This window comes from Drosophila navojoa, chromosome 4, assembly GCF_054131105.1.
Source record: "Drosophila navojoa isolate 15081-1374.11 chromosome 4, UAZ_NAV_1.0, whole genome shotgun sequence".
Classification (NCBI taxonomy): Eukaryota; Metazoa; Arthropoda; class Insecta; order Diptera; family Drosophilidae; genus Drosophila; species Drosophila navojoa.
The window spans coordinates 14,152,974-14,178,159 of record NC_142892.1 but is presented as its reverse complement, the minus strand read 5'-3'; the positions used below and the strand labels follow the sequence as shown (position 1 = coordinate 14,178,159).

The 25,186-nt window shown below is 41.0% G+C and overlaps 8 protein-coding genes across 13 annotated transcripts; 3 read left to right on the top strand and 5 right to left on the bottom strand.

Moving 5' to 3' along the window:
• Position 1: 1 nt before the first annotated feature.
• On the bottom strand, positions 2-919 carry LOC108650810 (uncharacterized). Its single transcript, XM_018100099.3, has one exon. The coding sequence runs from the start codon at positions 893-895 to the stop codon at positions 155-157; it is 741 nt and encodes a 246-aa protein (XP_017955588.1). The 5' UTR covers positions 896-919; the 3' UTR covers positions 2-154.
• Positions 920-1,012: 93 nt separating this feature from the next.
• Positions 1,013-2,135, top strand: ghi (ghiberti). Its single transcript, XM_018100109.3, has 3 exons — positions 1,013-1,181; positions 1,330-1,375; positions 1,477-2,135. Exons 1-3 carry the CDS (start codon positions 1,128-1,130, stop codon positions 1,620-1,622), a joined length of 246 nt encoding a protein of 81 aa, XP_017955598.1. The 5' UTR covers positions 1,013-1,127; the 3' UTR covers positions 1,623-2,135.
• phol (pleiohomeotic like) lies at positions 2,031-5,479 on the bottom strand. Its single transcript, XM_018100080.3, has 2 exons — positions 5,010-5,479; positions 2,031-4,957 (listed from the first exon to the last, which is right to left on the bottom strand). The coding sequence occupies exon 2, from the start codon at positions 4,806-4,808 to the stop codon at positions 2,691-2,693; it is 2,118 nt and encodes a 705-aa protein (XP_017955569.1). The 5' UTR covers positions 4,809-4,957; positions 5,010-5,479; the 3' UTR covers positions 2,031-2,690.
• Positions 5,480-5,637: 158 nt separating this feature from the next.
• Positions 5,638-6,987, bottom strand: LOC108652378 (germinal-center associated nuclear protein). The gene is made up of 4 exons (XM_018102549.3): positions 6,848-6,987; positions 6,621-6,794; positions 6,025-6,567; positions 5,638-5,962 (listed from the first exon to the last, which is right to left on the bottom strand). The coding sequence occupies exons 1-4, from the start codon at positions 6,910-6,912 to the stop codon at positions 5,680-5,682; spliced, it is 1,065 nt and encodes a 354-aa protein (XP_017958038.1). The 5' UTR covers positions 6,913-6,987; the 3' UTR covers positions 5,638-5,679.
• Positions 6,988-7,058: 71 nt separating this feature from the next.
• Positions 7,059-8,399, top strand: LOC108652377 (GDP-D-glucose phosphorylase 1). The gene is made up of 3 exons (XM_018102548.3): positions 7,059-7,421; positions 7,478-8,174; positions 8,240-8,399. The coding sequence occupies exons 1-3, from the start codon at positions 7,059-7,061 to the stop codon at positions 8,383-8,385; spliced, it is 1,206 nt and encodes a 401-aa protein (XP_017958037.1). The 3' UTR covers positions 8,386-8,399.
• On the bottom strand, positions 7,122-9,838 carry LOC108652375 (queuine tRNA-ribosyltransferase accessory subunit 2). Its single transcript, XM_018102547.3, has 2 exons — positions 8,689-9,838; positions 7,122-8,630 (listed from the first exon to the last, which is right to left on the bottom strand). The coding sequence occupies exons 1-2, from the start codon at positions 9,744-9,746 to the stop codon at positions 8,438-8,440; spliced, it is 1,251 nt and encodes a 416-aa protein (XP_017958036.1). The 5' UTR covers positions 9,747-9,838; the 3' UTR covers positions 7,122-8,437.
• Positions 9,839-10,082: 244 nt separating this feature from the next.
• LOC108651934 (uncharacterized) lies at positions 10,083-23,108 on the top strand. 6 transcript variants are annotated; one of them, XM_018101879.3, is made up of 8 exons: positions 10,083-10,450; positions 11,024-14,042; positions 18,791-18,960; positions 19,025-19,098; positions 21,266-21,762; positions 22,036-22,205; positions 22,271-22,350; positions 22,503-23,108. In XM_018101879.3, the coding sequence occupies exons 2-8, from the start codon at positions 12,813-12,815 to the stop codon at positions 22,676-22,678; spliced, it is 2,397 nt and encodes a 798-aa protein (XP_017957368.1). In that variant the 5' UTR covers positions 10,083-10,450; positions 11,024-12,812; the 3' UTR covers positions 22,679-23,108. The 6 variants fall into 6 exon arrangements, 4 of the variants coding, with proteins under 4 accessions (XP_017957368.1, XP_089116222.1, XP_089116224.1 ...); XM_089260096.1 differs by having other exon boundaries at positions 22,271-22,359; XR_016196788.1 differs by lacking the exon at positions 22,503-23,108 and having other exon boundaries at positions 10,084-10,450; positions 21,266-21,677.
• Positions 23,109-23,792: 684 nt separating this feature from the next.
• Uch-L5 (ubiquitin carboxy-terminal hydrolase L5) lies at positions 23,793-25,150 on the bottom strand. The gene is made up of 3 exons (XM_018101884.3): positions 24,968-25,150; positions 24,110-24,852; positions 23,793-24,046 (listed from the first exon to the last, which is right to left on the bottom strand). Exons 1-3 carry the CDS (start codon positions 25,041-25,043, stop codon positions 23,891-23,893), a joined length of 975 nt encoding a protein of 324 aa, XP_017957373.1. The 5' UTR covers positions 25,044-25,150; the 3' UTR covers positions 23,793-23,890.
• Positions 25,151-25,186: the final 36 nt, after the last annotated feature.

Genomic DNA, 25,186 nt, shown 5'->3' with positions numbered 1-25,186 from the left:
ATTTTAGCTTTTTGGCATTGAGGGAAAGTTTATACAAATATTCAGCAACGTTTATTATAAAATTCCATTACATTAAATGTAAAAGCCACAGGTAAAACTAAAATACAATACCATAGGTGATATTATTTGTTGGACTTTCTATGGAATGCTTAGCTTACTCTTTGTTTTGGGCTTTTTTTTGTCGCTCGTGCATGAGTTCCCTTTGGGACATGACTTGCGTCTCACCACCGTAGTCATCGTCATCATCGTCTTCAATTTGGTCAGGCTCTTCAATGGTGTCTGCATTAGCTGTAACATTATTGCATTGCTCCAGCTTTCGCTCCAGTTCCTCAATCCGCTCCTTCTTACTATTCATTAGCAATATGAATTTCTGAAGCAGTTTCTTTTTGTATAATTTGGTGTCCTTAATATACTGATCGTATTGTGTGCGCAGTTCGTTGTACTGCTCACTAGTTTCACCAGTAGTAGAGGCTTGGGCAGCAGGTGCTCGTTGTGCACTTTCAATGGCTGCATCTAGCATTTGATAGCAATTTGATGCCTTCCGCAGAGGCAGATCTATGTAAAGAGTCTCATAGCCAGTGCACTTGAAGAGCTTAAAGCAGGGCTGCTGCTCATCCAATTCGTAGTCGAATCCAGGCAGACCCAATTGTGTTACAAGAGCCTTTTTACATTCCGCAAAGAACTCGTCATAGGGTTGCTCCAGTTCTTCCGCAGCGCTCTTAATTTCATCATGCTTCAAAGTCGCTCTATAACTGTTATTACTCGTTGTGAGCAATAATTCCAGCTCAGTCACATTTTCTAACCACTTGCTGTGTATATAGATAAAATGCTTCACATCCGCTTGGCTGTGACTTAACTGGGAGCGCTGTAAGACTTTAACGATGTTATTCGTCATTTTAAATTTAAGCAAGTAACAAAAAGCGAAAACAGCTGTTCACGATGACGATAACGATGACAATTTGTATCGAGCTGTGTGGCATTGACTTAGTAGCCGGGGCATTTTGTACGTTGTCAACACTAAGCCATTTAGTATTAAGATTAAACAATTAATTGGTCATACCACTCAATTACAGTTGTTTGCTTTTGTTGCTGCGATCTTGAAGTGCTTTTAGCTGATATTCGACAATATGCTTAATAACATTGCCAATTTTGCCAATTACTGGTGGTTTCGCTATCTAATGGTGAGTAATATATGTGAATATTGAGATATTCAATTTTAATTTATGTAGTGATGCTATAGTGCACACACGCACATACTAATGTGTTTATCTATGTCCATATAATTATTTATTCTTTTTTATCATTGTGCACGTTTCTATTTGGCACCAGGTGACTGAGCTCTATGTAGTCGAAAAATGGGAGCGTGTAACAATACGTAAGTAATAATCCAACAATCTCCGACAGTGATTCGTTATGGCTCATTTCAAGTAATTATTGACCACCGTTTCCTTCGTTCCACTAATTCCATTCCCACAGACGCCATATTTATGATTCTGTTCTGCGTGTTCTGGTACTTCAACTACTCTGTGCTGCTTTCTTTGACTGGAAATCTATTTAAGTACACGCCGATTGGAAACATTTTGCCTGCTGTGCCACAAACTGCGGGCATCAAAGTCACATAAAAGTATTTGGAAGTTAATACACTTTCTACAAATATTAGAGCGCTTCGATGTCCAATTTAACTACAGAGCGAATACATAATATATATATACATACATATATTGTAGAAAAAGATCAAACACATAAACTCAGCGTATTCCTATCTCGCATGAATTCTGCCTAACTATAAATGTGACCAAGCTTTATAACGCATAAGGATCGGAATCGATATGTTTTGCCTTTTAAAGTACCAATTGCACAGTTCTTTTTAGGCTAATTTAGAAATAAGCTTTAGCATTGCACGTTCAAATAAAAGCTGTAAACTTTGAATTGATAATTGATAATATCATTTCTAACTAAATAGTCCATTCCCAATCTACGATAAGCCTTTTATCGAGGCATGGGCAATTAATTGACGTTATCTCAGTTTATTTTTGTTTGTTTGATTTTTGTTTTATATACTTTACTTTTGCACTTCAATGCACTAAATGTTACAATTTCATTACAAAAATATATATAGCCTATTTGTTATTAAATGTTTATGTGTGTATTAAATAGTAATTGTATTTGTAAGATTTTTATAGAAAAATTGTGTGCAGCTTTTTGTTATTCGAGTGGCCACACATTTAAGAGTTACGATTAGAATCAAAATGCTAATAGCATTTCACAGCAGGATTTGGGATGCTAGATGCCAGGGAAAGGCGTGGGACTGGGTGGGAGAGTTGTTGGGTATATATTGTAGGGGCTTACATACTTAAATACTTAAACGCATACAAAAAACTAAATTCTATAACTTTTTGACCATCGTGCCGGGCATTCCAATCAACTTCATCAAAACTTATAATTCTCAATAGCATTAAAACTTAGCAGCTAGTTTTTTGTTTGTTTGTTTGTGGACCAAGTAGCAAACAGCAGTTGAGCTTAGAGCAGGCTGGGGGCACCATGTGCTCCTCTCCTTTGCCCTAAACCCGTTCTGTGCCAAAGCCCGCTTAGATAACTAACGCTGTTTCTTACTACTAACTGTACAGACACACACAGAAGCTACTAGTTGCATCCCAAATTCAGAATACAACAGCCAGCGGCATTGCTTGTTAGGAAGGTGTCGACGTGCTATCCAGCAGCACCGACGCTAGCTCCTCGTTGGACTCCACATAGACCAGCGTGGGATCTTCGCCAAATTCCAGCCGTCCGTATCGCGCCACCAATGGAGATTTGCTGCTCACCTGCGGGGCTCGAGGCCATTTGCGTTTGGGTTTCGTGTGCGTCAACATGTGCGACTTAAGATTTGTGGACTGGGCAAAGCACTTGGAGCAGCCATCGATGGGGCAATGATATGGCCGATCTCCAGTGTGAATCCGCACATGCGTTCGCAAATTGAAATCCAACGAAAAGCGCTTACCGCAGCCCTCGAACGTGCACTCGAATGGCTTCTCTCCAGTGTGCACCAGTTGATGGCGCTTCAGCTTTGAGCTCTCCACAAAACTCTTGCCGCAGACGTTGCATACATGACCGCGCGGTCCGTGCGTATGCATATGCTTGCGCATGGCCGAGTGATTCCGAAATTCCTTATTACAGCCACGATGGGTGCACCGAAACTTGGGCTCCTCGTCCTCATCCGTGGGCGGCATTGTGGCTAGTGCGGCTGCACGTTGATGTAATTGCTGTTGCTGTCCATTACCACAACTACTGCTGCCGCCGCCGCCGCTGCCGGTGTTACTGTTACTGTTGTTGCTGTTATTTGCTGGCACCAGAGGCGGAGGTTGCGTGGTCAACTGACGTTTTGTGGCTTTATTATTCATATTATTATTGTTTGCTTTCAGCCGAACATTTGTGCTGCTGTTCTGCAGTACCAACTTGGGCACTGCCTTTGTTGCTACTGCCACGGCTGCTGCTGCTGCTGTTGGTACTGTTGCAGACGTTGTTACAGGCGCTGCCATTAGTTCAACAGGTTGTGGCATATTCTCAATTAATTCAATGCTGCCATAGGCCTCATCCAGTTGATATTGTTCGCTTAGCGATTGGCTGTCCTCCTCGTCTTCCTGCTCCTTCACATCATCTCCGTCGGCCATAAATGCATTCACCACCTCCTCGACGTCTGTGACAGCAGCCGCACTGAATGGATCTGGCAATATGACATACTCATTGCCGATACCATCGCTGAGCACATCGTGATGCATCATATGCTCGTCAATGATTAGCTTTGGCATTTCGTTAGTTCTGTTCGTTGTACTGCTGATTACTTGAGGTGCTGCCAGGGCCTGCTGATCGGCTGCATGTTGCTCATCCAAATCCAATTCCTCTTCATCCTCATCTTCCGAATTGAGGGATGACCAAAGCGTCACATTGAACTGATCTTGTGTGATTCGTATAGGCACTTTCGTCTGCTTCCAACGCTTCGCAGTGCCGTGACCATGGCCATGGCCGTTGATGTTGTGGTTATTGTGGTTGTTGCTTATGTTATTGGCTTGACGTTGCGGTCTGCCAAATGGCTTAAAGTCCTGTACGTGACAGCTATTGGAATCATCAGTGGACTTCATATAGTAGTCATTTTCCAGCTGCTCCTCTTTAATAGTTGCTGCTGTTGACTCAATTGTTGTTAACATTTCTGAGGCTATTTCAAAGGCATTTGTATCCCGTTGCATGATCGGCGTTTCATCGTCTTCGTCGCCCGATGATAATCGCATCTCACCATCCACTTCTTGGCCATCATCCTCATCATCGCTATCCTGCTCCTGTTGCTGCATTATTATTGGCGGCGGCAGGGCGTCTGCTGTGGCCATGCCCATATCTATGCGGTCCACCGAACAGAACTCATAGACATCGCCAGATACGAAAAACTCGCCAGTGTCTACAACAATATTGGCATCTTCATCATAATCATCAATGATCTCTTCGATCAGGAAACTTTCGTTGTCTCCGGCACTGCCCATATGTTCCGTACCATCCAAGTCGGTGCTGTACGGATGCTGATTCTCCACAATTGCCGTCGTCGGAGGCAGAATGTGTGTGAAATACAACGGCGACGTTGTGTTTGTATTATGATTGTGAACTGAGGAGGAAGAGGATGAGGAGGCAGACATCGACATCGGCAGGGACAGCGGTAGCGACAGAGGCAGAGGCAGCGGTACTGCGGCTGCGGCCAGTGATAGATTTTTTACGATTGGCGGCGCTCTGGCTTGAAAATTGCCGCCTTGATGATGACTTGTCATCGTTTTGGCGTGTTTGTTTCGTTCACGTACGCCTCAATGTGTGAGTGTGTTTGTATAACTACGCGCGTCTGTATGTGTTTGTGTGTACAAGTTGTTGTATATGTAGGCGCGCGCGCTCGTGTGTATATGCGTCTGTAGATGGGGACCCACTGAAAATTGCCAATTAGAGAGCAAATTATTTTAGAATATCATTAAACATACCCGATGGCCAATTTCGGTGCCAGTCGCTGTGGTTGTTGGCGTTGTTTGTATTCTCTACTGCTGTCCTATTGACATCGGTGCGTGGGGCGCTGCGTCGACGGCAGCAGCGGCAGTGGCAGACGTTGTCTGTCAAATTTGTCGTTTTTTGGTCCGTTCGCGTTGTCACACGGCCCGTTTAAAGCACAACCTGATTGATGTGCCGCTAAATATTTATTAGCAATGTAAATATTTTGAATTTTGCCGGTAAATATGGCGGAATTGTATTTTCCAAAATGGCTCAAGCACTTTCTCTTGCGTACAACTTTTGTTGGTGTTAGTGACAGCAGACCGATGACAACAAAATGCAGCCCTGTGCGCGCTTTATGTATACATATGTGTGTGCAACTGGGGTCCAACCGGGGTTGTGAACTGTAATTAATTGGTGTTCTACATTTTTAATAACGCAACAAAAAAACGGTGCTAAATATATATGTAGCACAGGCGGCAGCGGTTTTAATATTGTATATTATTATTTATTATTAATACTAATAGTCGATAACGATAAATACTATAACAGGGTTGCCTCACGAGCTGCCTTTTAGCATTAATCAGTGCTCTTAGACCGGCTATTAAATGAAAACTAAGTGGCTACTTTTAGATGCATTTAATGAATAATTTATACAACATGAGATCATATCCATAATTTTTTTAACAGTAATACCTCGGGCAGATAAGTACGGGACAATTTCTCATCAATAAAAGTTTCTCGATGCGCTTTTATTGTCTCAGCATCGATCTTAAAATCAGTCTTAATAAAATGCACAGCCTTGCGATCGGAAGTTTGGGCTATATTATAATGTCTACATTGTTCATTTAGCGATTTGGGCTCTAGCAAAGTCAAACGCAACAAGTACCCAGTCGGTACCGTAAGCTGTTTACTATTGTAGGCATGCGTAAATATTTCCAAGAGGCGTCTGAAAGAAATAGAAATAAAATCAATAGAAATATATATGTAAATTAAGAATTACTAATTCACCTTCGTATTGTCTGCAGCTTGGCACCAGCCACTGCACAAATGATATGCGGCAATTTCGGCAGACCCTTAATGACACGATAAAAATTTCCTTGATGATAGTTCAAGCAGATACCAAACGCCAACTTAAAGATTTCGTTCTCTCGCACTTGGATGGGCAGCGTTAACCCACGAACTAGAGCTTCTGGTGTGCCCAAGTTGAAAATTTGATACAGTGCCTCGATAAAGTAACGTCGCTCTGCTTCACGTATGGTTGGCTTCTTAGTCAAACTCTGTGACTCCTCATCCAGCTCATCGTAAGAGCAGAGTACAACATTCAGGCATTCCTGCAAATGCTGATTGCATATTTTCGGATCAAATTTATCGATTGACTCCTCACACAGACGATAGCGGCTGTAAGCCATAAACATGATCATCGGCTCAATAAGACGAATGGTCTGTCGGGCGTTGTACTGCTGTATGACTATTTCCCGCCGCACACTTCGCAACCGATCGAATATAAAATCATAGACGAAATGATATGGCTTGCGTTCATCCATAAATATGCTAAGATATTTTAAATTAATTTCAACATTAGGCCAAATAATAAGGATTCTTACTCTTTAAGGAGATATTCAACTGTTCTCGTTAGGCAAGGCTCAGTGCGCATATCCCTGGCGTTTGGCACCTTTGCATCAGCTGCGGAACGTGTAAACTCCTTGACCAAAACGCCGGGTACATGTTTTTGACCATCTTTGTATTCAAAGAAGTTCAGCAACTTCTTTTGTATGCGCCTTAAAGAAAAACTGTATTCAAGATTAAACACCAATTTCAAATCTCTGCTTACATTTTAGCTTCTGCATCGGGACAAAACCGTTCACAGGAACCGCGTACAAATTTAACGTTTTCCATAATTTACAATCAAAAATTTGTTTATCTAATGAGAAAAACAAATTAAAAAGTAAACAGCTGGCATGTCCAGAGTTGTCGCATTCATCAAAATGTATACAAATTGATTAAAAACAATACTTTTTATTTAGGCTTCTTTAGTGACCAACATGTCTTGGATATTTCACACGGCCAAACAAATTTTAAGCCAAAATCGTATTATTTCCCGTGAATTATATGAAAATGTCAGAGAAAATGCATCGAAGGTAATCAAAAGCAACAGGCAGTTTTTTAGTGTGGTAGCCCTGCTGCAATTCGCCGTTATTGTTGGTGATATGGAGCCAAAGAAACGCACACGACATGTTAGCAAGGCAAAGTACGAGACGACTCTGGATTCCAAGGCACAACATTATTTAAATGCACTCAAAGTGCGCTGGATGCAGTTGCACGATATCCCCGGCCTATTTGCCTATCAGCTCCAAGAGTCCAGACCTGGACGCAAACTGCCAGGCAAATGTGGTTTCTATGCAGAGGTGAGTGTCCAAATAATCTTAGAAATAATAATTATTTAGTTAATTTTGTTTTTTAGTTAAATGCGGATCGCACATTGAAAAGACGCGTACCACAAACCATTGAGAGCTTAAGTCCCACATTTCGGCCCAAACAATTTAATTTTAACAAAGTGGATGCTATGGAGGTCATGATGACTATAGATGAGGAGAGAGACAACGCAGAGGTGCAGATGATTATCAACAAGAGTCCCATTACCAAATACCATACGCTCATCTGCCCGGAAGTGAAAAAGGAACTAGTTCAACGAATCACCTGCTCGGCACTCAACTTCTGCATTACATTTATGCGGAATATCACTGATCCAAACATGCGTCTGGGATATAATAGTCCAGGTGCTTTGGCTTCAGTGAATCATTTACATTTCCATCTGCTGCACATACCACGCAACCTATACATTGACAATGTGGAACTGAAGCCTTTGGCAGGGAACTATGTTTATCGCCTGAAAAATAAGGAACCCACGGAAGCGATTTGTTTTGTATTTGACGGTAAGGAGAGTGAGGATGATTTGAAGGAAAAGGTTCAGCAAATTCATCAAATCACGGAATGGCTATGCAACAACCAGTTGCCACACAATCTATTCATGACACACGACCGAAAAACAAATGATTTGCGTGTATTCCTTTTTGTGCGATCGAAATATTGTGTAAACAAGGATGCATGCGTATTCAATGTCGGCTTCTGCGAGTTGGTCGGCTTTCTACCTGTGGGTGGTAAGTAGATAGATAGTATATAGCATTATATATACCACTAAATCAATTGTTATATACAATTGCAGATGAGGAGAAACTGCAGAGTCTGACAGAGCAAGTAGTGATCGATAGAATCAAGGATCTGACTGGTGATGCTTTCGAAACCGCTTATAGGCAGACAAAACGCATCATCGATGGCAGCAACAGTACTCTATGGCCTATTTTGATATAAAAATGTTTCAAGTAGTTCCAGTTTATTTTAAGCCTTTGATCATGTAAGACAGCTAATTGGCTGCTGTGATAAAACCTTTGCCCATGGCCGCCTTACCCACTACTTTGGTATTGGGTTCAATGCAATAGTTGACATCGTTTGGCATATTTTGCCGTCTCACATAATCCAGAAGTGATGGCAATTGATCCATTGCAATGCTTTGGCGTATTACATCAAAGAAGCCCATGTAATGATGCAAATTGTGGCTGTTTGGTCAAATAAAAATGTCATTACAGAACTAAGTAAAGGCAGGTTCAATCTTACATCATTAGCAGAATCGGACCCAGCAGCTCATTCGTCTTGTATAGATGATGCACGTAGGCGCGCGTATGTTTCTGGCAGGCCAAGCATTTGCAACCTTCTAGCATAGGCTTAAACTCCTCCTTAATCGCCTCATCCGTAACATCCAGAAATGCAGAATGTTCTTTCTTATCAATAGTGTAACTAAAAGTCAGCGCCTTATAATTAACGGCTGCACAGTAAGCGTAGGAGGTGTCAAATACATCGACGCCCAAGCGTATTAGCTCCAACATTAGCACAGGTGTAAAAGGACCTGGCATCAGGCGTGGCAACTCTTCCTCAAGCTGTTGCAGACAATGTTCAACAATGGGCAGCAGTTGTGATGGACTCAGACTCGTGGCAGGTAACCCATTGGTGTGGAATCCTTCAAATATGTAGCCACCGTAGCTTCCCTTTGGCTGTTCGCGTGCATGCTTAATGGACTGTGTGCGGGCATATGTGTTGTAACCGCCCACAATTGGCGCAAGAAGCGTCGAGTCTTTCAATCTATCCAGTTCTCTATGCTGCTTGTAGCAGTGCTCCATAAAACGTTCGGTTCGATCCACCGATTTTTGTACTCGCTTCTTAGTGCTCTCTGGATTAGTGTCCGCATCACACAAGCCTTGATACACATCCGGCGCAAAGCTGGACACCAGCTGCAAATAACGTTCCACGGTTAAAGACTCCTTGCCTCGTCGTGTGAAAAGTGGAACCACATCACGATCATTGCCACCCGTTGGTGTGGCTTCGCAAGGATCGCGCAACAGCAACAGTGTATTGTACTCAGGATAGCCTACATAGGCGCCCAGGCTCCGGTTCCACTGTGCCAAAGACTCGGCCATTTGATCCATAGTGCATAATGTCAACTGCAGCACTTGTTGCTCTTGGGTGACCATTCCGAAAACATCGGCGCTTAAGTATGGAATGCTGCCGCCTTTTGTTGTTTGCAGTAGTAGCGGCGTTTCTAGCTCCTTGCTGTCCTTAATCCGCAACTGACCAAGGCGTCCGGAATTTTTACTAATACTTTTTATAAAGAACTTCATTGTGAAGAGTTTTTACTTATTGTGGTTTGCGCACGTTTTGCGCCTATACCACAATATAAGAAACCCAATCGATAGCTATCGAAAGTATATCAGCTGTTTGTAAATTTAAAATTTTATAATATTTTTAAAAATTAAAAATGAAAAATTAAGTGTATGAAATAAAATAAATATAAAAAGCTAAATGTGAGTTAATTTAATTTATTTTCAGCTGAAACTGATATTCTTCACAGCAGTTGCAAAGTGGTTCGTAACAGTTCCTGTTGGCGCATTCTGTTAAACTACATTTCTCTTTTACCATCCGTTCTTTCCTTCATAACGACACCACAATAAATGTTATTTGAACAGTAAACTAACTGGGGGCACATAACACTGATGTTTTTATTGTATGCGCAGCGCACTTGAGTATTGTTGTCATTGTTTTTGTTGCCGCACCGTTCTAGTTATGCATTCGCTCGCTCGCACTTGTTGGTGCGACTTTTCCCCAATTGTGTTTGTTTGTTCCGTTCGCATTCGTTCATTGATTTCCTAATTAAGTTTATAATTAAAATTAATTGAAAAATTACCCACATACATATGAAAAGTGTGTTGTAACATCGAAAATGAAATAGTGTCTGTGTGCCTATTAAAGTCGAATGAAAGCACGTTAAAAATTTAAATACAAAATTGTGCCAAAAAATACATGACTAGCAGCAGAAGCCAAAAAGGTAATTATAATCAGCCAAAGTGTTCGTTTATTTTTTTCTTGTTGCTTAATTGATGACTTCCCTGCCGCGCTCTATTTATAATTAAACCCGTCTGCAATAGCAATTATATTTATTGAACAAAGGCGAATGAACATAGCTGTATACAAAAATGTATCTATAATATATTTAAAATAAAAATATATATGTATTTATGGATGTACATATATGCATAAAACAACTATAAAAATTCTTTGCACAAAATTTTAAATGGCCATAAATTTTTGCTAAAAGTCGCGATGCGGCTTAAGTTTTTAGTAATAGAGCGGAAGAAGGGCGAGAGGAGGATGTGTGGGTGCTTATCCTATTTAGTGACTCTGCCAGGGTTGTCAGCATGCGCAAATTGCACCCATGCTTTATGTTTTTGTTGTGGCCTTGGGTATCTCTTTACCTGCTACCTGCTCCGTTGCTCTCGCTTGCAAACCATTTATTTTAAATGTGTCGAAACTAGCCTGCTGCGTTTTAAGAAAATATTGTAAATGAAAAATACCTAAAACATGGAACAACTAACACAAGAAATTGTTCTCTGCTTTCCAGGTGGTCTCGCTTAATGTTGCAGTGTGTGGCAACTCTAGGCAAATGAACTGTTTTACCTGCACACATACACGCGTATATATCGTCAACACAACGGATAATTTAGTGGAATTTTCGAAAATAGCAAAGGAAAGGCAACCATAATCCTCCAAAGCAGCAGCCGCAGCGGCAGCGCCAAGAGCAACAACAACGCAAGCAGGCATAATAATCAAAGATTAAATCAGGTTTATATGGAAGGGTTAAAAAGAGCAAAAGCAGCCTGTCACAGGAAGAAATACACGTTTCCTAGTCGCTGAGGCACGTCTACAACAACTACAACAACAACAAATCAGCAACAACAACGAACAACTGATTTTGATTACAACTACAAGGAGCGCGCGCTACACACACATATTCAATCTTAAGTACGCACACATATGTATGTACATGATTTGAGCGCACTGAAAGAGCGAGAGAGAGAGAGAGAGAGATAGAGAGCGAACATGTCTTTGAGATGGTGAGAGAGAACATGCACAGATTAACTAGCGCGCTCAGTTTTCCGCTCAGTTCTCATTCGAGTGCGGTACGGTTACGTCGCATTGCTCCCACAAGGCAGCGGTGAAAATACAACAGAAGATTTTCCGTTGTCCGTTTTCCGCTAGGCGACGGCACAACACAGCGTATGGGCGGCATTTGTTTTGAAAGTAAAGTAAGAGGAAAACGAAATATAAACCAAAACGTCGCGACCGCACCTCGCTAACTTATGTTTGTGATTGTATACGAACGTGTGTGTATATATGCATAAAGTATATGTTTTGAAACGAATGTATCACGAAGAAGGAAGCATAATCAAGTGAAAAATAGTGCAAAAATATAAAGCAATCGAAAAAAGGAATTATTATAATAAGATAGCCAAAAGACGGCGCAGAGACCAGTTTGAAATCGCCGCCTATTTGCAGGGCAACACACGCGCCGCAGCCGCCGTTGGCAGAAGCAGTGCATATGCTATGTGTTTGTGTGTGAGCGAAAGAGCCCGCGATAGTTTTGAGTGTGGAGCAGGGGCAATGGCAGTGGCAGGCAATTGAACGTACACACACGCTCACACATATTCATACACACACACACATGTGCACATGCTAGCCAAGACAGTGCTACAGCAACAACAACAACAACAACAAGAAGCGACCACATACGGTGAAAAGGCCGCGTCGCCGTCTCAAGGAGCGAAAGGCAGTGAGAGAGGCAGAGAAAGAGACAGTGGCAGAGGCAGCAGCAGCAGCGGAGCAAGCTATAAGAATAATAAATTACACTTTGCTTTTGCTATAATAAGAAGAAAAATTTATATACACATACACACACATACACATGTGCAAGTAATGTTTTTCTTGTGAATGTGTGTGTGGGGGAAAATTGTAATAAAATATGAACGCAAGAAAAACGCTGGAAATGGAAAACTAAAAGTAAATTTCGAAACATCAGCAAGCAGCAGTAGCAGCGCAGTGGCCGCGGCAGCGCAGATATGCAGCTGTATGTGTGCGTGTGTGTGTAAATTATTAACAGTTAGGCTGCGCAAATAAAAAGCAAACGGAAAAGAAAAAGAATTTAAGCAGCAGAAAATAAATAAAAGTGAACAACATTCAATGTGCCATCATTTTCAACAACAACTACTACTACTATAATTAAGCAAAAGGAGCAGCTTTAAACAAAATATAATAAAAAAAATACATACATATATACACATACATATATATTTATAAGCGTTATTATATATACAGTATTAGCAACAACTGAAAGAAGAAAAAATAATATAAAAATGTCCTGCATATCGAGCAATTTTAGCTCATTCTTTCTCAACTCCTTGAACGATCCTTCAGAGTTTTCCAAGTACTTGAGCAATGGCGAGTTGAAATGTACAAATTTCGAAGAATTTCAAGTGTTTGCTCAGTCAACGCAACAGCAACAACAGCAGCAGCAACTACAACAACAACAACCACAATCACAGTATTCATGCACAAATGGCATCGGCGTCGGAGGAGCAGAGCTCGGATTCGAAACGGCAGCGACGTTGCAGTTGCAGTCGGCGCAGCGTGAAGCTGCGGAAACGCCGGCAGTGCTAAGCACACCGTTGCTCAACAACCGTTGGCCGACAGCGGTGGCAACGCCAAACGGACACGTGCCCGCCTCTGCCGCTGCTGCCAACGCTCAGCATTTCGATGGTTCCTTTGAGTTTATCAAATATCTGCGCCACTCTACGGACTTTACGCCCAGCAGCGGCAGCAGCAGCGGTGTCAGTAGCAGCAATAGCGCTGTCGGCGTCAACGTCAGCAGCGACGCAGTTGACAGCGCCGCATTGGCAGCACCGGCAGAGAAGAGCAGTAAATTGATTGGAGCGGGCAGGATTACAACACCGCCGCCAGGGAGCGCCACTGCTGGTGGTGCTGGTGGCAGTGGTAGCTGCAGTGTGGGTTTATTGGATCTGGACTCGGCAAACCCATCGCAAAAATCACGTTCGGCCTCCCGTAAAGTCGCCGCGCTGCTATCTTCCGTATCGCGCTCTTCCAATAGCCTGGACGCCAGCACCTCCGCCCTGGACGCCGTCTTTGATCACGACTCGAAGCAAACAATCTTTGAGCTGCAACACTTAACGAGCACCTCGAACGGCTCGAATGGCTCCAATTCAAATGAGTCGTCCTCGCTGGAGTTACTTGCCTTTCCCAACTCTCATCTGAATGCTTCCAATTCAAATACCTCCTCGGAGGAGCATTGCGGCAGTGCAGCAGAATTCGGTGGACTGTTGGGTGGATCAGGATGCTCGGCGGCTTCTGGCGCTGGTGGGGCGCCCAAGCTTTTAGGTAGCTTTGTGATCAAGGAGAACTTCGATGTGCATCCCTCGCATAAGGTAGAGGAGGGCATCTTCCAGCACATGAACAAGCTGCCGTCAAAGAAGAAGGATACACTCAAGCAGTTGGGTGTACGATTCACGGGCCAAATGACATTGACGGATAAATCGATTGTGGTCGAAAATTTTATCAAATTTTGCGAGGTGAGCTTGTTAAATAACTGGGTATATAATATATACGAATGTATAAATACCACATAGACAATACAACAGCTGTTCTTTTCATAGAATTCTATAGATAGATGCAGATGCAGATATGTAGCTTAATTAAACAAATCCAACAATATGAGATTCATTTTTTTTTCAATTTCAATTACTGTTCAACATTCGCTCTGTCATTATAGTACATATGCCAGATACAAATATATATATATGTATATGAATAGAATTTGATTTTCGCTAACATATACAAAATATACATATGACACTTATATAAATTTATAGATATATACCTACATCTGAATATATACATATGTACATATGCATATATATTTATATATATTCATAACGCGGATACACCGTTCATATCCTTTACACAAGCGCATTTCTCACTCTATTATATGCCGCCCACATACATACATATGTACATATATCAAACCCATACTCCCTCGCACACACACACATGCTCATCCAACGAATGTCATTATAAATTGTAATAACAGCAGCAGAGACGCTGGCGTCGACAGAGCGGGGCCAACCACAAATTCAGCATACAAATACAACTGTAATCATGTGTGGCACCAATGTGTGCCTGTGTATTCTAAACACCTACATACAGCCAAACATAAGCATGTACATTTGTATGTAAACACACACACATAAATATACATACATACAGAGATATATACAGACAACTCACTCCAACACATTTGGCGCCTTTTCAACACTATGCTAGGCAACCCTCCCAACTCTCACACACTGACACATGCTCATTACGCTCAGCTTTATCGGAACGCACACATACTCAACCACACACATACACAATCAACTAGATTTGGTCGAAGCAGCACCCGCACAACCCACACGCTCAAACTACATATGTACAAAACGGCATTGATGGCATAATACAGGAACAGCAACAACAACAAGAGCAAGTACAACAACATGAGCAGTAGCTAGAGCCTAACCTTATTTCAACATGGCTGCTTTCTCGGCCCTTCGGCCGCTATTACAACATTTTAGTTTTAAGATGCCTAGCTTTGATGTTGTCGTTCTGCTCTCCCTTCCAGTTTAACTCAAAATTGTTGCGCTCTTTCTCTCTCTAACTCTCACCAGCGTTCACTCCTTTGCCAGTAAGAACTTTACTTACAGGGAGCATCAGCGGCGGCAGTGGTAGCGGAAGAGGCGGTGGCGGTGGCAGCGATAGCTGCCTGCTCAAACTACAAAGTTTTGTATATGTATGTGTGTGTGTATAGTTATGTGTGGGTAAGTGGGTCTGGCAACCCCCAAAAAGCTCAAGCGGGCGCTATTGAGTAATTGTATATGCGCCCCTCTCTTTCTCTCTCTCGCTCTCTCTGTCTCTCTCTTACTCACACGCTCGCACACATTCTCTCTTGTGTTACATACATACAATCATCAAGTTACTTGGGGCGTTTGTTGGACTGTCCATTGAGTTGCCTTCGTATGTCCTTTCGTGTGCTTGTATGTATTCGTGTATGTGTGTATGTTTGTTTATATGTACGTATATTTTAGGTGTGTGGTACCCTAGCGGCGTCGTTGAAGGCTACTAAATGCGCATGCAGTAGCAGCGCAGTCACCAATACACATATGCAATAAGTTTGCCAATCTGTGTGTATGTATGCATGTATGTATGTACAGATACATATATATTTTTGGGTGTGTAAGGTACAGAGCCGCGGATGAGAACGGGTCGTATAGGGGGCCGCAGGACGTTGGGCGTTTGGCTAGGGCAGGTACAATGTCTCGGGCTCGCACAATTTACGCGCTCACACAGAAACAGCAACTGTGAAACCCATGTACATTGATTATAATTTTAAATTATATACACATACATACATACGGATATAAATTACAATGTAAATACATACTCACATATATACGAATAACTGTACTTGCCAAACTTATATGATGACTATATATAATATCTGTATATGTATGTATTTGTATCTGCATCCACTGTCAACATACACACATATTCATATGGATATAAAATATTTAGGTTTATGCGTCGTTTTTGCCGCCTTTGGGGCCGCATTAAATTAGTGTTGTATAACGAGGCGAATACAAGGGGTTACACAGAAGGGTATGAGCATATGCAGATTGTTGCCAAAAATGTGAAATATTTACATTCATATTTAAATTTAGTTGACTAGCAAAATATGAGGTTATGTTCGGCACGTTAATTAAGGGTCCAAAGAAGTTCACCTACGAATGTTAAGGCAAACGACTATATGGGCAATAATTAATGAGTCGTTTACAACCCTTTTTCACACGTGCGTCGCTCAAATTGTTGTTAAAAACCTGTTAAACGCAAAGAGTGAAAGTGTGAAAATTGTTGCCTCCCCTCACACACACGCACACATAACCACACTGGGGCGCACACGCAACCCTCAAAAATCAAAAAATCATTGTCAGGCGACGGCAGCACGAACAACTGTTGTTGCACGCACAAGCAGGAAAACAGAAACAGAAAGAAAAACAATTCACACTTGTCTCAATAAAAACAACAACAAGCTGCATCACACCACATACACACACGCATAGACAGAACTCACACACACCACAGACAACAACCGCAAGCCGCCACACATAAACACACAGCCACATACAAACACACACACACGAAGCCAGAGAGCTTGGCAGGATACGTCACGCACAGACACGCACAAACACAAACACAGTCTGCGTGCTGTCAATAAGTTGCAAAAAAAAAGAAGAGACAAAAAAAACAGTCAAAACAATAAAAGGAAAAGCAAGAGCACAATGCCGCAACACATTGCCATTGCTGCCTACATTCTTTCTGCTTGTTTCTCTTTTGTTTTTACTTTTTTTTTGAAACAGTTAAGCGGCTATAGGAATGTAAACACACAAAACTCTACCCCTCCCGTTTCCGCCCACGCACCGCTGCAGCCAAAACAATCAGGCGGAGACAGCAACAGCAACACTTGGCTTGACAGCCAAGCTCGGCTCTCTCACCTATATTACTCTCTCATTTTTGTGGTCTTTCTTCCTTTTTCTTTCTCTCTTGCACGCATGCTGCTGTTAATGAGTCGTCACCGTCACGCTGCCCTCCTCACGGCCAACACCTCTGAAGGGGCCTGTCATCATTGAAAAGGCGTTGAATTGGTTACTCGTGCTCTGAAAATCTCTCTCTCTCTCTCTCTTTCGCTCATAATTTGACATACACACACAATCATAAAGTCAAGCTTTAAGTATTTTGGTAAATTTGACTTGCTCCTCTTCGTGCTCTTTCTACTGCTGCAGCATGCTAGTACTCTATGGCTGGGCGTCGTCACTCCTTTTTGCTCTATTGATTTTTAACATAATCAAAACCCCAAATGTATGCACACATGCAAACACATGTACAGTTATAAGTACATGCACACACACCCATGAGGGCATTTTCGACAGCGTTGCCATATATGCTTAGAAGTCGGCAGGCTGATGCTTTGGGTGGGTAACGTTGGCGTCGCGCTGATTATGAGGACGTTGATAAGTTTTAACGTCGACGTCGCTGTCGCTGTCGACGAACGAGCATACGAGCACGACTCGGCGATGCTTGTTGACTCTCTCAAAGTACACACACACACATGCACAGGGACAGGCACATAGACACGAATACGGACACAGGCACAGACGTCCGTCAAGCTGCTGCGCCTATTTAAACACACACGCACACACACCCAAGCCCATGGGCAGGCGACAACCCTTTTAGCTCCCACAAGTTCCACTTTGTGCCCCGCTCTTCTCTTGCCAACATTGTTGAAAATGGCTTCATTGAAAATGTTGTTTGCTTTTCTATTTGGGTTTGCGCTCGCTGCTGCTGCTGTTGGTGCCTTTCTCTTTCCCGTTTTTGCTTTATTTTATATTTTTACACTATAAAATATACATTGTGCGAGTGTGTGTGAGTGTGGGGCTGGGGCTGGGAATGGGGCTGCATGTGTTTGTGTGGGATTGTGTGTATGGCATGCTTTTAGGCGCAGAGTCCTTTCTATGATTGTGTTTGCATTTTGGGGTCTGCAAGTTTTTGGCTTTTGTGAAATTTTCGTTTTCAACTTTTTGTTGTACACGAATTATAAGTTTTGATTAGTAGTGGGCAAAGTTTTCATTTGCATTAGTATAGGTATATATATGCATACATACATATTTATGTAAATGTGTGTGTTTTCCACTCGGTGGTTGGGCTTAGCTAAATATATGTACAAGTATATAAGTTATATCTAATATATAGAAACATTTATATGCAGGAAATGAGTTTCAGCTTTATAATATGTATGAAAATAGGGGTTCAGCTAAAAGAGGATTTCATTTCTAGACAGCAACTTGGCATGTGAATATTTTATTTAATCAAAAAAGGTTTCCTTCGGCCTTAATAAGTAACAAATGTTTGTCTAGGTATAAAGGATGTTTTATAAGGCATATAATGAATACTTTCTGAGGCCACAACGAGTTCAGTGTACATGCATTAGATTTGTACTCAGATTATATACATAAATATTCCTTCTGCCGGAGTCTAACCATGTGACTATTAATGAAATACCAAAAATAAGAGAAAAACAAGACTATATTTTATTGTAATATGTATATTATAAAAACATAAGTTATGGTCAAAAAGGATGTTTTGTACCATGTTTTATATAGCATACTTTTAAGAGTATAAGTAAATACATATACATATATTTCACATATATCTATATATTTTTTCTTTTTAGGAATACGATATTAAGGATCATCGACCCTGGTTGTCCTTAAATCAATGTGGCCTCAACAAACCTGAGCAAATCAAATTCGCACGCTATTTGGGACAAGGATTGCCAACGTTTACACTCTTCTGCATTTATAGCAATTTTAAAAATCTATTTTGCACCAAACGCACAGAAATGTAAGTTTGCAATCTGCATATCAGTAAATATATATATATGTATATATCTAAAAATATTCTATAGCTATACCAAGGATGGCTACAATCTGCCTTATATACTCGATAAGACCAAGCGCTTCCTGGCCAACACAACAGCTGGTAAGACACTCTGAACCTCTCTCTCCCATCTCCAAATATATACAACATTTTTATAGTGCAAATGCAGCAACGAAAAAAATATTTAAAGACAGGCGAAAAAAGACTATATAAATATAGCTAAATAAAAGAGAAAAAGAAATAAAAATAACCTCAAAAATAGTTTCAAGCGAAAATGTGCTAAATTTTAAAAATATATACACAAAAACCAAAAACCAAATTTCTATTTTAATTTTTTTTTTAAGTTTTTGATATGTTCTTTTTCTTCTATTTTTGCACTTTTCTCATTTCACATGTCTCATTTGCTCTATATATATTCTTTTTTGGTTCTTCATATGCACTTTCTGTTTCGCTCTCTCGAAAAATGAAAAACAAAACTAAAAATGAAAAAGAAAAAAATCTGAAATAAATAATTGGCTGCCTATCTTTGCTCTATCGAAATCGAAGAAAAACAAAAAAAAAAAAACAAGCAAGAAAATAATTTTTTAATTTTTGACTTTCAATTTGTTTGTGTTCTTCTTCTTCTACTTCTTTTTACACGCATACGCTTTTCAATCACTAGGCGAAAATACCAACAACAACAACAACAACAACAGTAACAAGACCAACACAACAACATCAACACAGTTGAAACAAACACACGAGCAATGCGAATCAGCGCCATCATCGCCCATAGCAGCCCCAACAGCACCAGCCGCATCAACAACACCAACAACAACACCAAACAACAACAACTCTCACGCAACAGGCAACAGTAGCACACATTTACACACGCAGCAAGCAGCGCAGTCGCAGTCGCAGCCTCAGCCGCAGCCGCAGCCGCAGTCGCAGTCACCATTAGTAACAGCGCCCAATGGCACGCCCCTGCCCAGGCCTGGCACGCCCACAACGCCAGCTAGCCAGCCACATACGCATCTAATGCAACAACATGCATCGCATCACCTGCAACAACAACAACAACAGCAGCAGCAGCAGCAACAACAATCATCCACGCCTACGCGTGGACCACCCCTGACGCCGCATCATCATCAGCAACAGCATCCACAGCATCTGCATCATGCGCCACCGCATCCACATCACTATCCGCATCCACACCCACATTCACATCCCCATCCACAGCAACATTCGCATCCGCATCCGCACCACTTTGCCTACGCACATCCGCATCATCCGCACTACAACCTGCCGCCACCACATCCGCATTCACATGCACATTCGCATCCACATCCGCATCCACATCAGCATCAGCATCAACATCCGCACGCTCATATGGCAGCGCCGCACGGCTTTGGCCAACAGGTGGCGCCAACGGCGCCCCCAACATCAGCTCAGCCACCGCCACCGCCGCCGCCACATGCGCTGCCGCCCAATATGTGAGACTGGCGTCGGCGTGGCGCCAAATATGGCGGCAATGGCGCCACCTGTTGACAATCCTTGGCGGCTCCAGCTACCTACAAATAAAAAGAGGAAATTAATCACGGATGCCCCAGCAACTATTATTAGCTTTTAACTCTTCTATTTACACCATTCGGTTTTATTTTATATTATTACCACGTTGTCTCTGTCCCATTTACAAAGTCTTCTGTTTTGCTCTTAGCATATGTATTTCGTTTGTAGTCTAATTTTACACGCTTATTGCCAAATTTTTTAATATGTATTATGTTATACGACTAAATTGTTGGACGATAAACGCGCCCTAAACTATGCAATGTTATTCCTTGAAAAGAGATTATTACAATTACAAACACACAAAAAACACATGTAAACTGTCATTATAGAGAATCAAGCTAATGCGCAACTATTGAAAGTAATATTATTTAGACATATATATAGTAATGAATATATATTTTAGTAAGCCAGAAACAAATAATATATATGTGCAAAACCCATCCTAAATATATATATATACATATATACTATTATATATATATACAACCTCTACATATATACAAAACATATAAAGCGAAATTTTGTTTTCAACAACAAATATACATATATATACATACATAGCAAAAAAGAACAAAAATATGTTGACTTTTTTATTTAGCCTGCTCTCGCGTTTGCCTGCATTTGTGCTAGCCAAGCGTCACATCTCTTTAGCATTCGGTCGTCGTGTTCCCTTTCTCTCTCTCACTCTCTCCAACTATAAAAATGCAACTCTCTCTTGTAGACCTCAAGAACATGGCGGCCGCCAATGACGGCACGCTCGAGTTTGCCAGCAATAGCAGCACCAGCAGCACCAATAGCACCAGCAACAACAACAACAGCAGCAGCAGCAGCAGCAGTGTTAACAGCAGTAGCAGCAGCACCAGTAACAGCAGCAACACTGTTAACAACTATGTACCAGCAGCAGCAGCAGCCGCTTCTTCTCAATCCTTGGACACACGTTATAGCTGTGTGGCGCCGGCGTCGATGTCCCTGTTACCGCCACCGTCGTTGCCGCCACTAGGACCGCCGCCACGTGCACTCGAACAGTTGATCATCTATGAGAATTTCAATGTGCATGAGACGCATCGCATCGAAGATGGCGTCTGCACTCACATCAGCCGCCTGCCGCCCAAGAAGCAGGAGCTATTGAAACAGTTCGGTATACAGAGTAGTAGCCAGCAATGTCTGAGCAATTATGAAAAGTGCATACTCATCGAGAATTTCATCAAGTTCTGCAATGTGAGCAATTGTGTATCGACGACGTGCTCCTCCCAAATAGCCAGAGCCTTTGGCTGTTGTGTTCAGCGGAGATTTGTTCTTGAGCCTCGATCCTCTAACATAATTGGCTATATATAAATGAATATATACACATTGGCATTATTCATTATGAATTTCAGTAGTTTTCAAAATTTCACCTTCATTCCTAGAGCATAGAACAAAACTCTAGCCGACCCCCTTAAATAAAACGCATTATTTAACCGATTTCCATTTATTTTTTTATTGATAATTTAGGAATATCAGATATCCGATCATCGACCCTTTTTGGACTTCCACGAGAGCGCTTTATCCAAATGTGAACAACTTAAATTTGTACGATATCTGGGCCAGGGGCTATCCAATCTGACGCTAAACAAGATCTATGTGGCATTTAAAGAGTTGCTGGGGAATGGACGACCGGACAAGTGAGCAAATTTGACAAAACTATATTCGTGAATTAAAATGATATATTTTAATTTTACTTTATTAGAGCCGGATCGGAGAGCTACAATTTGGATGCACTTTTAAAAAAGAAACGCAAGAACCTTTATAATCGACTTCATGCGGCTGGTAAACCATGTTCGTTAAATTTTCCTTGCGATAGTTTTCTTAAATATTAGTTTATAACAACACTTACATTCCGAAAATTAGTAGTTTTTGCACCACTGTTATGAACATATTTTAAGCCCATTTTGTTCTTATTTTCCTCTCCTTTTGCATAGCAACAAGTATCGATCTAACAACGTTCGATTCTACTTCCCAAGCATCTCAGCCAATTGGAACAGCACCGCAGCATTCATTGATTACGCAAGCGCCGCGCCCACAACACGCCTTTGCTGCGTTAACAGCAGCCACACCACAGCAGAGCGAATCGCCATACAGTTATGTGTCACGGTAAAAGCAATCTTTAGCAGTTGCAGAGGTGTTGCACAGCAACAACAACAATAATAAGAGCAGCAACAACAAGAAATACACTTACACACGAATACATATTACATATACTTCCTGGAACTGGACCAGTAACTGTTGTGTCTTCAAAACGAAAAATAAAAACAAAAACAAACAAAATTATACACAAAATGAGGAAAATTGTTAAGCGAAATGATGCTAAGTAATAAAGTCAAAACTAAGTGCTAAATTATAATGAAAATATGAGTAACATAGAGAAAAAGTTAGTGTAACAATTTGAAATGAACATAAAGGTAATTAGAATGCAATTCCAGTTAGTAAGCAACATAGGAAATCCAATAAGAAGCAGTTCATATGGCAACACTTGGCCTATCTATAGAGATATATATATTTGTAGATCGTGCTTCGGTTTCCGAAAATTAATTTTCCCTTTGTTTTCCAAAAGTTAAACAAGCATAATATAAATATATATATACATATATCTATATACAGTGTAGAGAATTAAGATAGATAATAAGTGCAACACCAAAATTCAAAAATAAATCAAAGACCTCCCAAGAAAGTTCCCTAATATGCATATACACATCAACTATAGCATATAGAGTATAAGTTGAGTGAACAAACATTTATAATACATAATAAATACACATACAAGCACAACACTGAAAGTAACAGTAGAGTAAAAACATAGAAGATTAACAAAAACAATTATTCCTATATACAATACTTATATACACAAACAATATAGATGCATAATAAAAATAATATAAACGGAAACGCAAAAATCAAATACCAAGCATAGCAATTGTAAATTCAAAATACATACGTGAATATATATATATATACATATATATAGTTTATAAAAACAACATAAACAAATATATTATATACTAAAACGCCAATCACTTGTTTTGTTTCTCTGTTAATTGTACGGAACCATTTTATTTCATTGATTCAAAATTATTTTTCCTTTATACGAATATTAATTTGCAGCAATTTATAGACATTTTTGAGGGGTACAAAATAGCTAAATACGATACAAGGCAGTTAATATGGGTGGCTTAACTAACACACACACGCGACGCCCTAACAAAAAAGATTTCTTACTTAAATATATCAATAAGAATATGTTGTGTATATTTTTTCCAACTAGCGCGCGCAATTTTGAATTGCTCTTAAAGAGAGTGTTGGTAAACATCTATTAATTTGTTTCTTTTTTGCTCATTTTCTGCTCGCGCTCTAGCGCCCGCTGCTTGGCCTTTTCATAAATGGGCAACAATTGTCCAGTCTCACCCAGCATTTTTAAAAGCTCCACAATAAACGGCAAATAGTTGTGTTTGCGTCGCACGTTCTCTATCTACAATGAGAGAGTTTAATTATTAACATATTCAATGAAATATGATTCGATATTTGTTCTTGCCTTGTATCGTTTTTTCTTCTCAATTTCGTACTGTATGTACGAGCGTAAGCTATTGATTTCAGTCTGACGATCATCTGCAGTGTCCATGGCATCGGCAGCCGGATTGAGAAGTTTTTCGATTTGTTTCTCATAGATTCGCTGTCTGTCGGAGATTAGTGCCATTAGATTGAAATGTATCTCACCATCGCTGTAACGCTGCATGCGCTTCTCAATGATCGGTCGCACCACATCAATCCAATTTTGATCTGGCTTGATCTCGCCCAAGTCGATGGGTCCCTCGCGCAGACCGTCCAGCTCATATAGACGCCCGGCAATGGGCATATAGCCAACAAAGTGATAGACATCCTCATCCTTGTTTTGATTCTTCATATCCAGCTCAAAGAGCGTTTGACGGGCAAATGAATTGTGCACCGTGCGTATCTGGGAGGCATTGCTCAGTGTGAGTCCCTTGTTGTAGGGATCGAAGCCCTGGCAGAACTCCTTGAAATTGGTTAGTGTTTCGCCCAGTTTAATATCCTCATGATTGAGGTTTAATAGCAAGCTAAGTATGGCTTGCGTTGCACAGGCATTGTTAATCACTTGCTTGGCAAAGAATATGTGATCCCGATCCAGGACAACTTTCCCAGCGGGCTCGTCTTCCTGCACCCATTTGAACAAAAATATCAGACCATGTATAGGTTCTAAGTCTTTGAATGATTCACTGTCCAAGCTCCAGATTTCTTCCACTTGTGCGCCATCGCAGCCTACATAACGGAGAAAAACGTTTCATTCATATAAGAACTATGTATAGCAATATTTGATGCCGGCATTGGCAACCACGTCTTGAAAAAAAAAGCGCGCGCTGTATTTTCAACCTACCAAATTCGCGTATCAGCTCTGTGAATACGCCTGGATCACTTTCTATAAGACACCAATTGCCTGCTCCTTCGCTCATTGTGTGAAGTTCCTTTTTGATTGCTCAATTTGCGAAAATTGCTTCTACAAAAATTTTTGTCAACTCACAAGCTACACGATTAATGTTAGGGATGTTAATAAATTAACGATATAATAAAGCGATATATTAAGCGACCGATAGGT

What these genes read in the sequence shown, in the direction of transcription:
- LOC108650810 (XM_018100099.3), bottom strand. Translation starts at nt 895, where the DNA reads ATGACGAATAACATCGTTAAAGTCTTACAGCGCTCCCAGTTAAGTCAC.
- ghi (XM_018100109.3), top strand. Translation starts at nt 1,128, where the DNA reads ATGCTTAATAACATTGCCAATTTTGCCAATTACTGGTGGTTTCGCTAT. An exon ending in GGTGGTTTCGCTATCTAATG is followed by an intron (nt 1,182 to 1,329) that starts GTGAGTAATATA and finishes ATTTGGCACCAG; the next exon opens with GTGACTGAGCTCTATGTAGT. An exon ending in ATGGGAGCGTGTAACAATAC is followed by an intron (nt 1,376 to 1,476) that starts GTAAGTAATAAT and finishes CCATTCCCACAG; the next exon opens with ACGCCATATTTATGATTCTG.
- phol (XM_018100080.3), bottom strand. Translation starts at nt 4,808, where the DNA reads ATGACAAGTCATCATCAAGGCGGCAATTTTCAAGCCAGAGCGCCGCCA.
- LOC108652378 (XM_018102549.3), bottom strand. Translation starts at nt 6,912, where the DNA reads ATGGAAAACGTTAAATTTGTACGCGGTTCCTGTGAACGGTTTTGTCCC. An exon ending in GTTGAATATCTCCTTAAAGA is followed by an intron (nt 6,568 to 6,620) that starts GTAAGAATCCTT and finishes AAAATATCTTAG; the next exon opens with CATATTTATGGATGAACGCA. An exon ending in AAGCTGCAGACAATACGAAG is followed by an intron (nt 5,963 to 6,024) that starts GTGAATTAGTAA and finishes TATTTCTTTCAG; the next exon opens with ACGCCTCTTGGAAATATTTA.
- LOC108652377 (XM_018102548.3), top strand. Translation starts at nt 7,059, where the DNA reads ATGTCTTGGATATTTCACACGGCCAAACAAATTTTAAGCCAAAATCGT. An exon ending in AATGTGGTTTCTATGCAGAG is followed by an intron (nt 7,422 to 7,477) that starts GTGAGTGTCCAA and finishes TTTGTTTTTTAG; the next exon opens with TTAAATGCGGATCGCACATT. An exon ending in CGGCTTTCTACCTGTGGGTG is followed by an intron (nt 8,175 to 8,239) that starts GTAAGTAGATAG and finishes ATACAATTGCAG; the next exon opens with ATGAGGAGAAACTGCAGAGT.
- LOC108652375 (XM_018102547.3), bottom strand. Translation starts at nt 9,746, where the DNA reads ATGAAGTTCTTTATAAAAAGTATTAGTAAAAATTCCGGACGCCTTGGT. An exon ending in GGTCCGATTCTGCTAATGAT is followed by an intron (nt 8,631 to 8,688) that starts GTAAGATTGAAC and finishes TTGACCAAACAG; the next exon opens with CCACAATTTGCATCATTACA.
- LOC108651934 (XM_089260096.1), top strand. Translation starts at nt 12,813, where the DNA reads ATGTCCTGCATATCGAGCAATTTTAGCTCATTCTTTCTCAACTCCTTG. An exon ending in GGGAATGGACGACCGGACAA is followed by an intron (nt 22,206 to 22,270) that starts GTGAGCAAATTT and finishes TTACTTTATTAG; the next exon opens with AGCCGGATCGGAGAGCTACA. An exon ending in TCATGCGGCTGGTAAACCAT is followed by an intron (nt 22,360 to 22,502) that starts GTTCGTTAAATT and finishes CCTTTTGCATAG; the next exon opens with CAACAAGTATCGATCTAACA.
- Uch-L5 (XM_018101884.3), bottom strand. Translation starts at nt 25,043, where the DNA reads ATGAGCGAAGGAGCAGGCAATTGGTGTCTTATAGAAAGTGATCCAGGC. An exon ending in AGAGCTGATACGCGAATTTG is followed by an intron (nt 24,853 to 24,967) that starts GTAGGTTGAAAA and finishes TCCGTTATGTAG; the next exon opens with GCTGCGATGGCGCACAAGTG. An exon ending in AGAAGAAAAAACGATACAAG is followed by an intron (nt 24,047 to 24,109) that starts GCAAGAACAAAT and finishes CTCTCATTGTAG; the next exon opens with ATAGAGAACGTGCGACGCAA.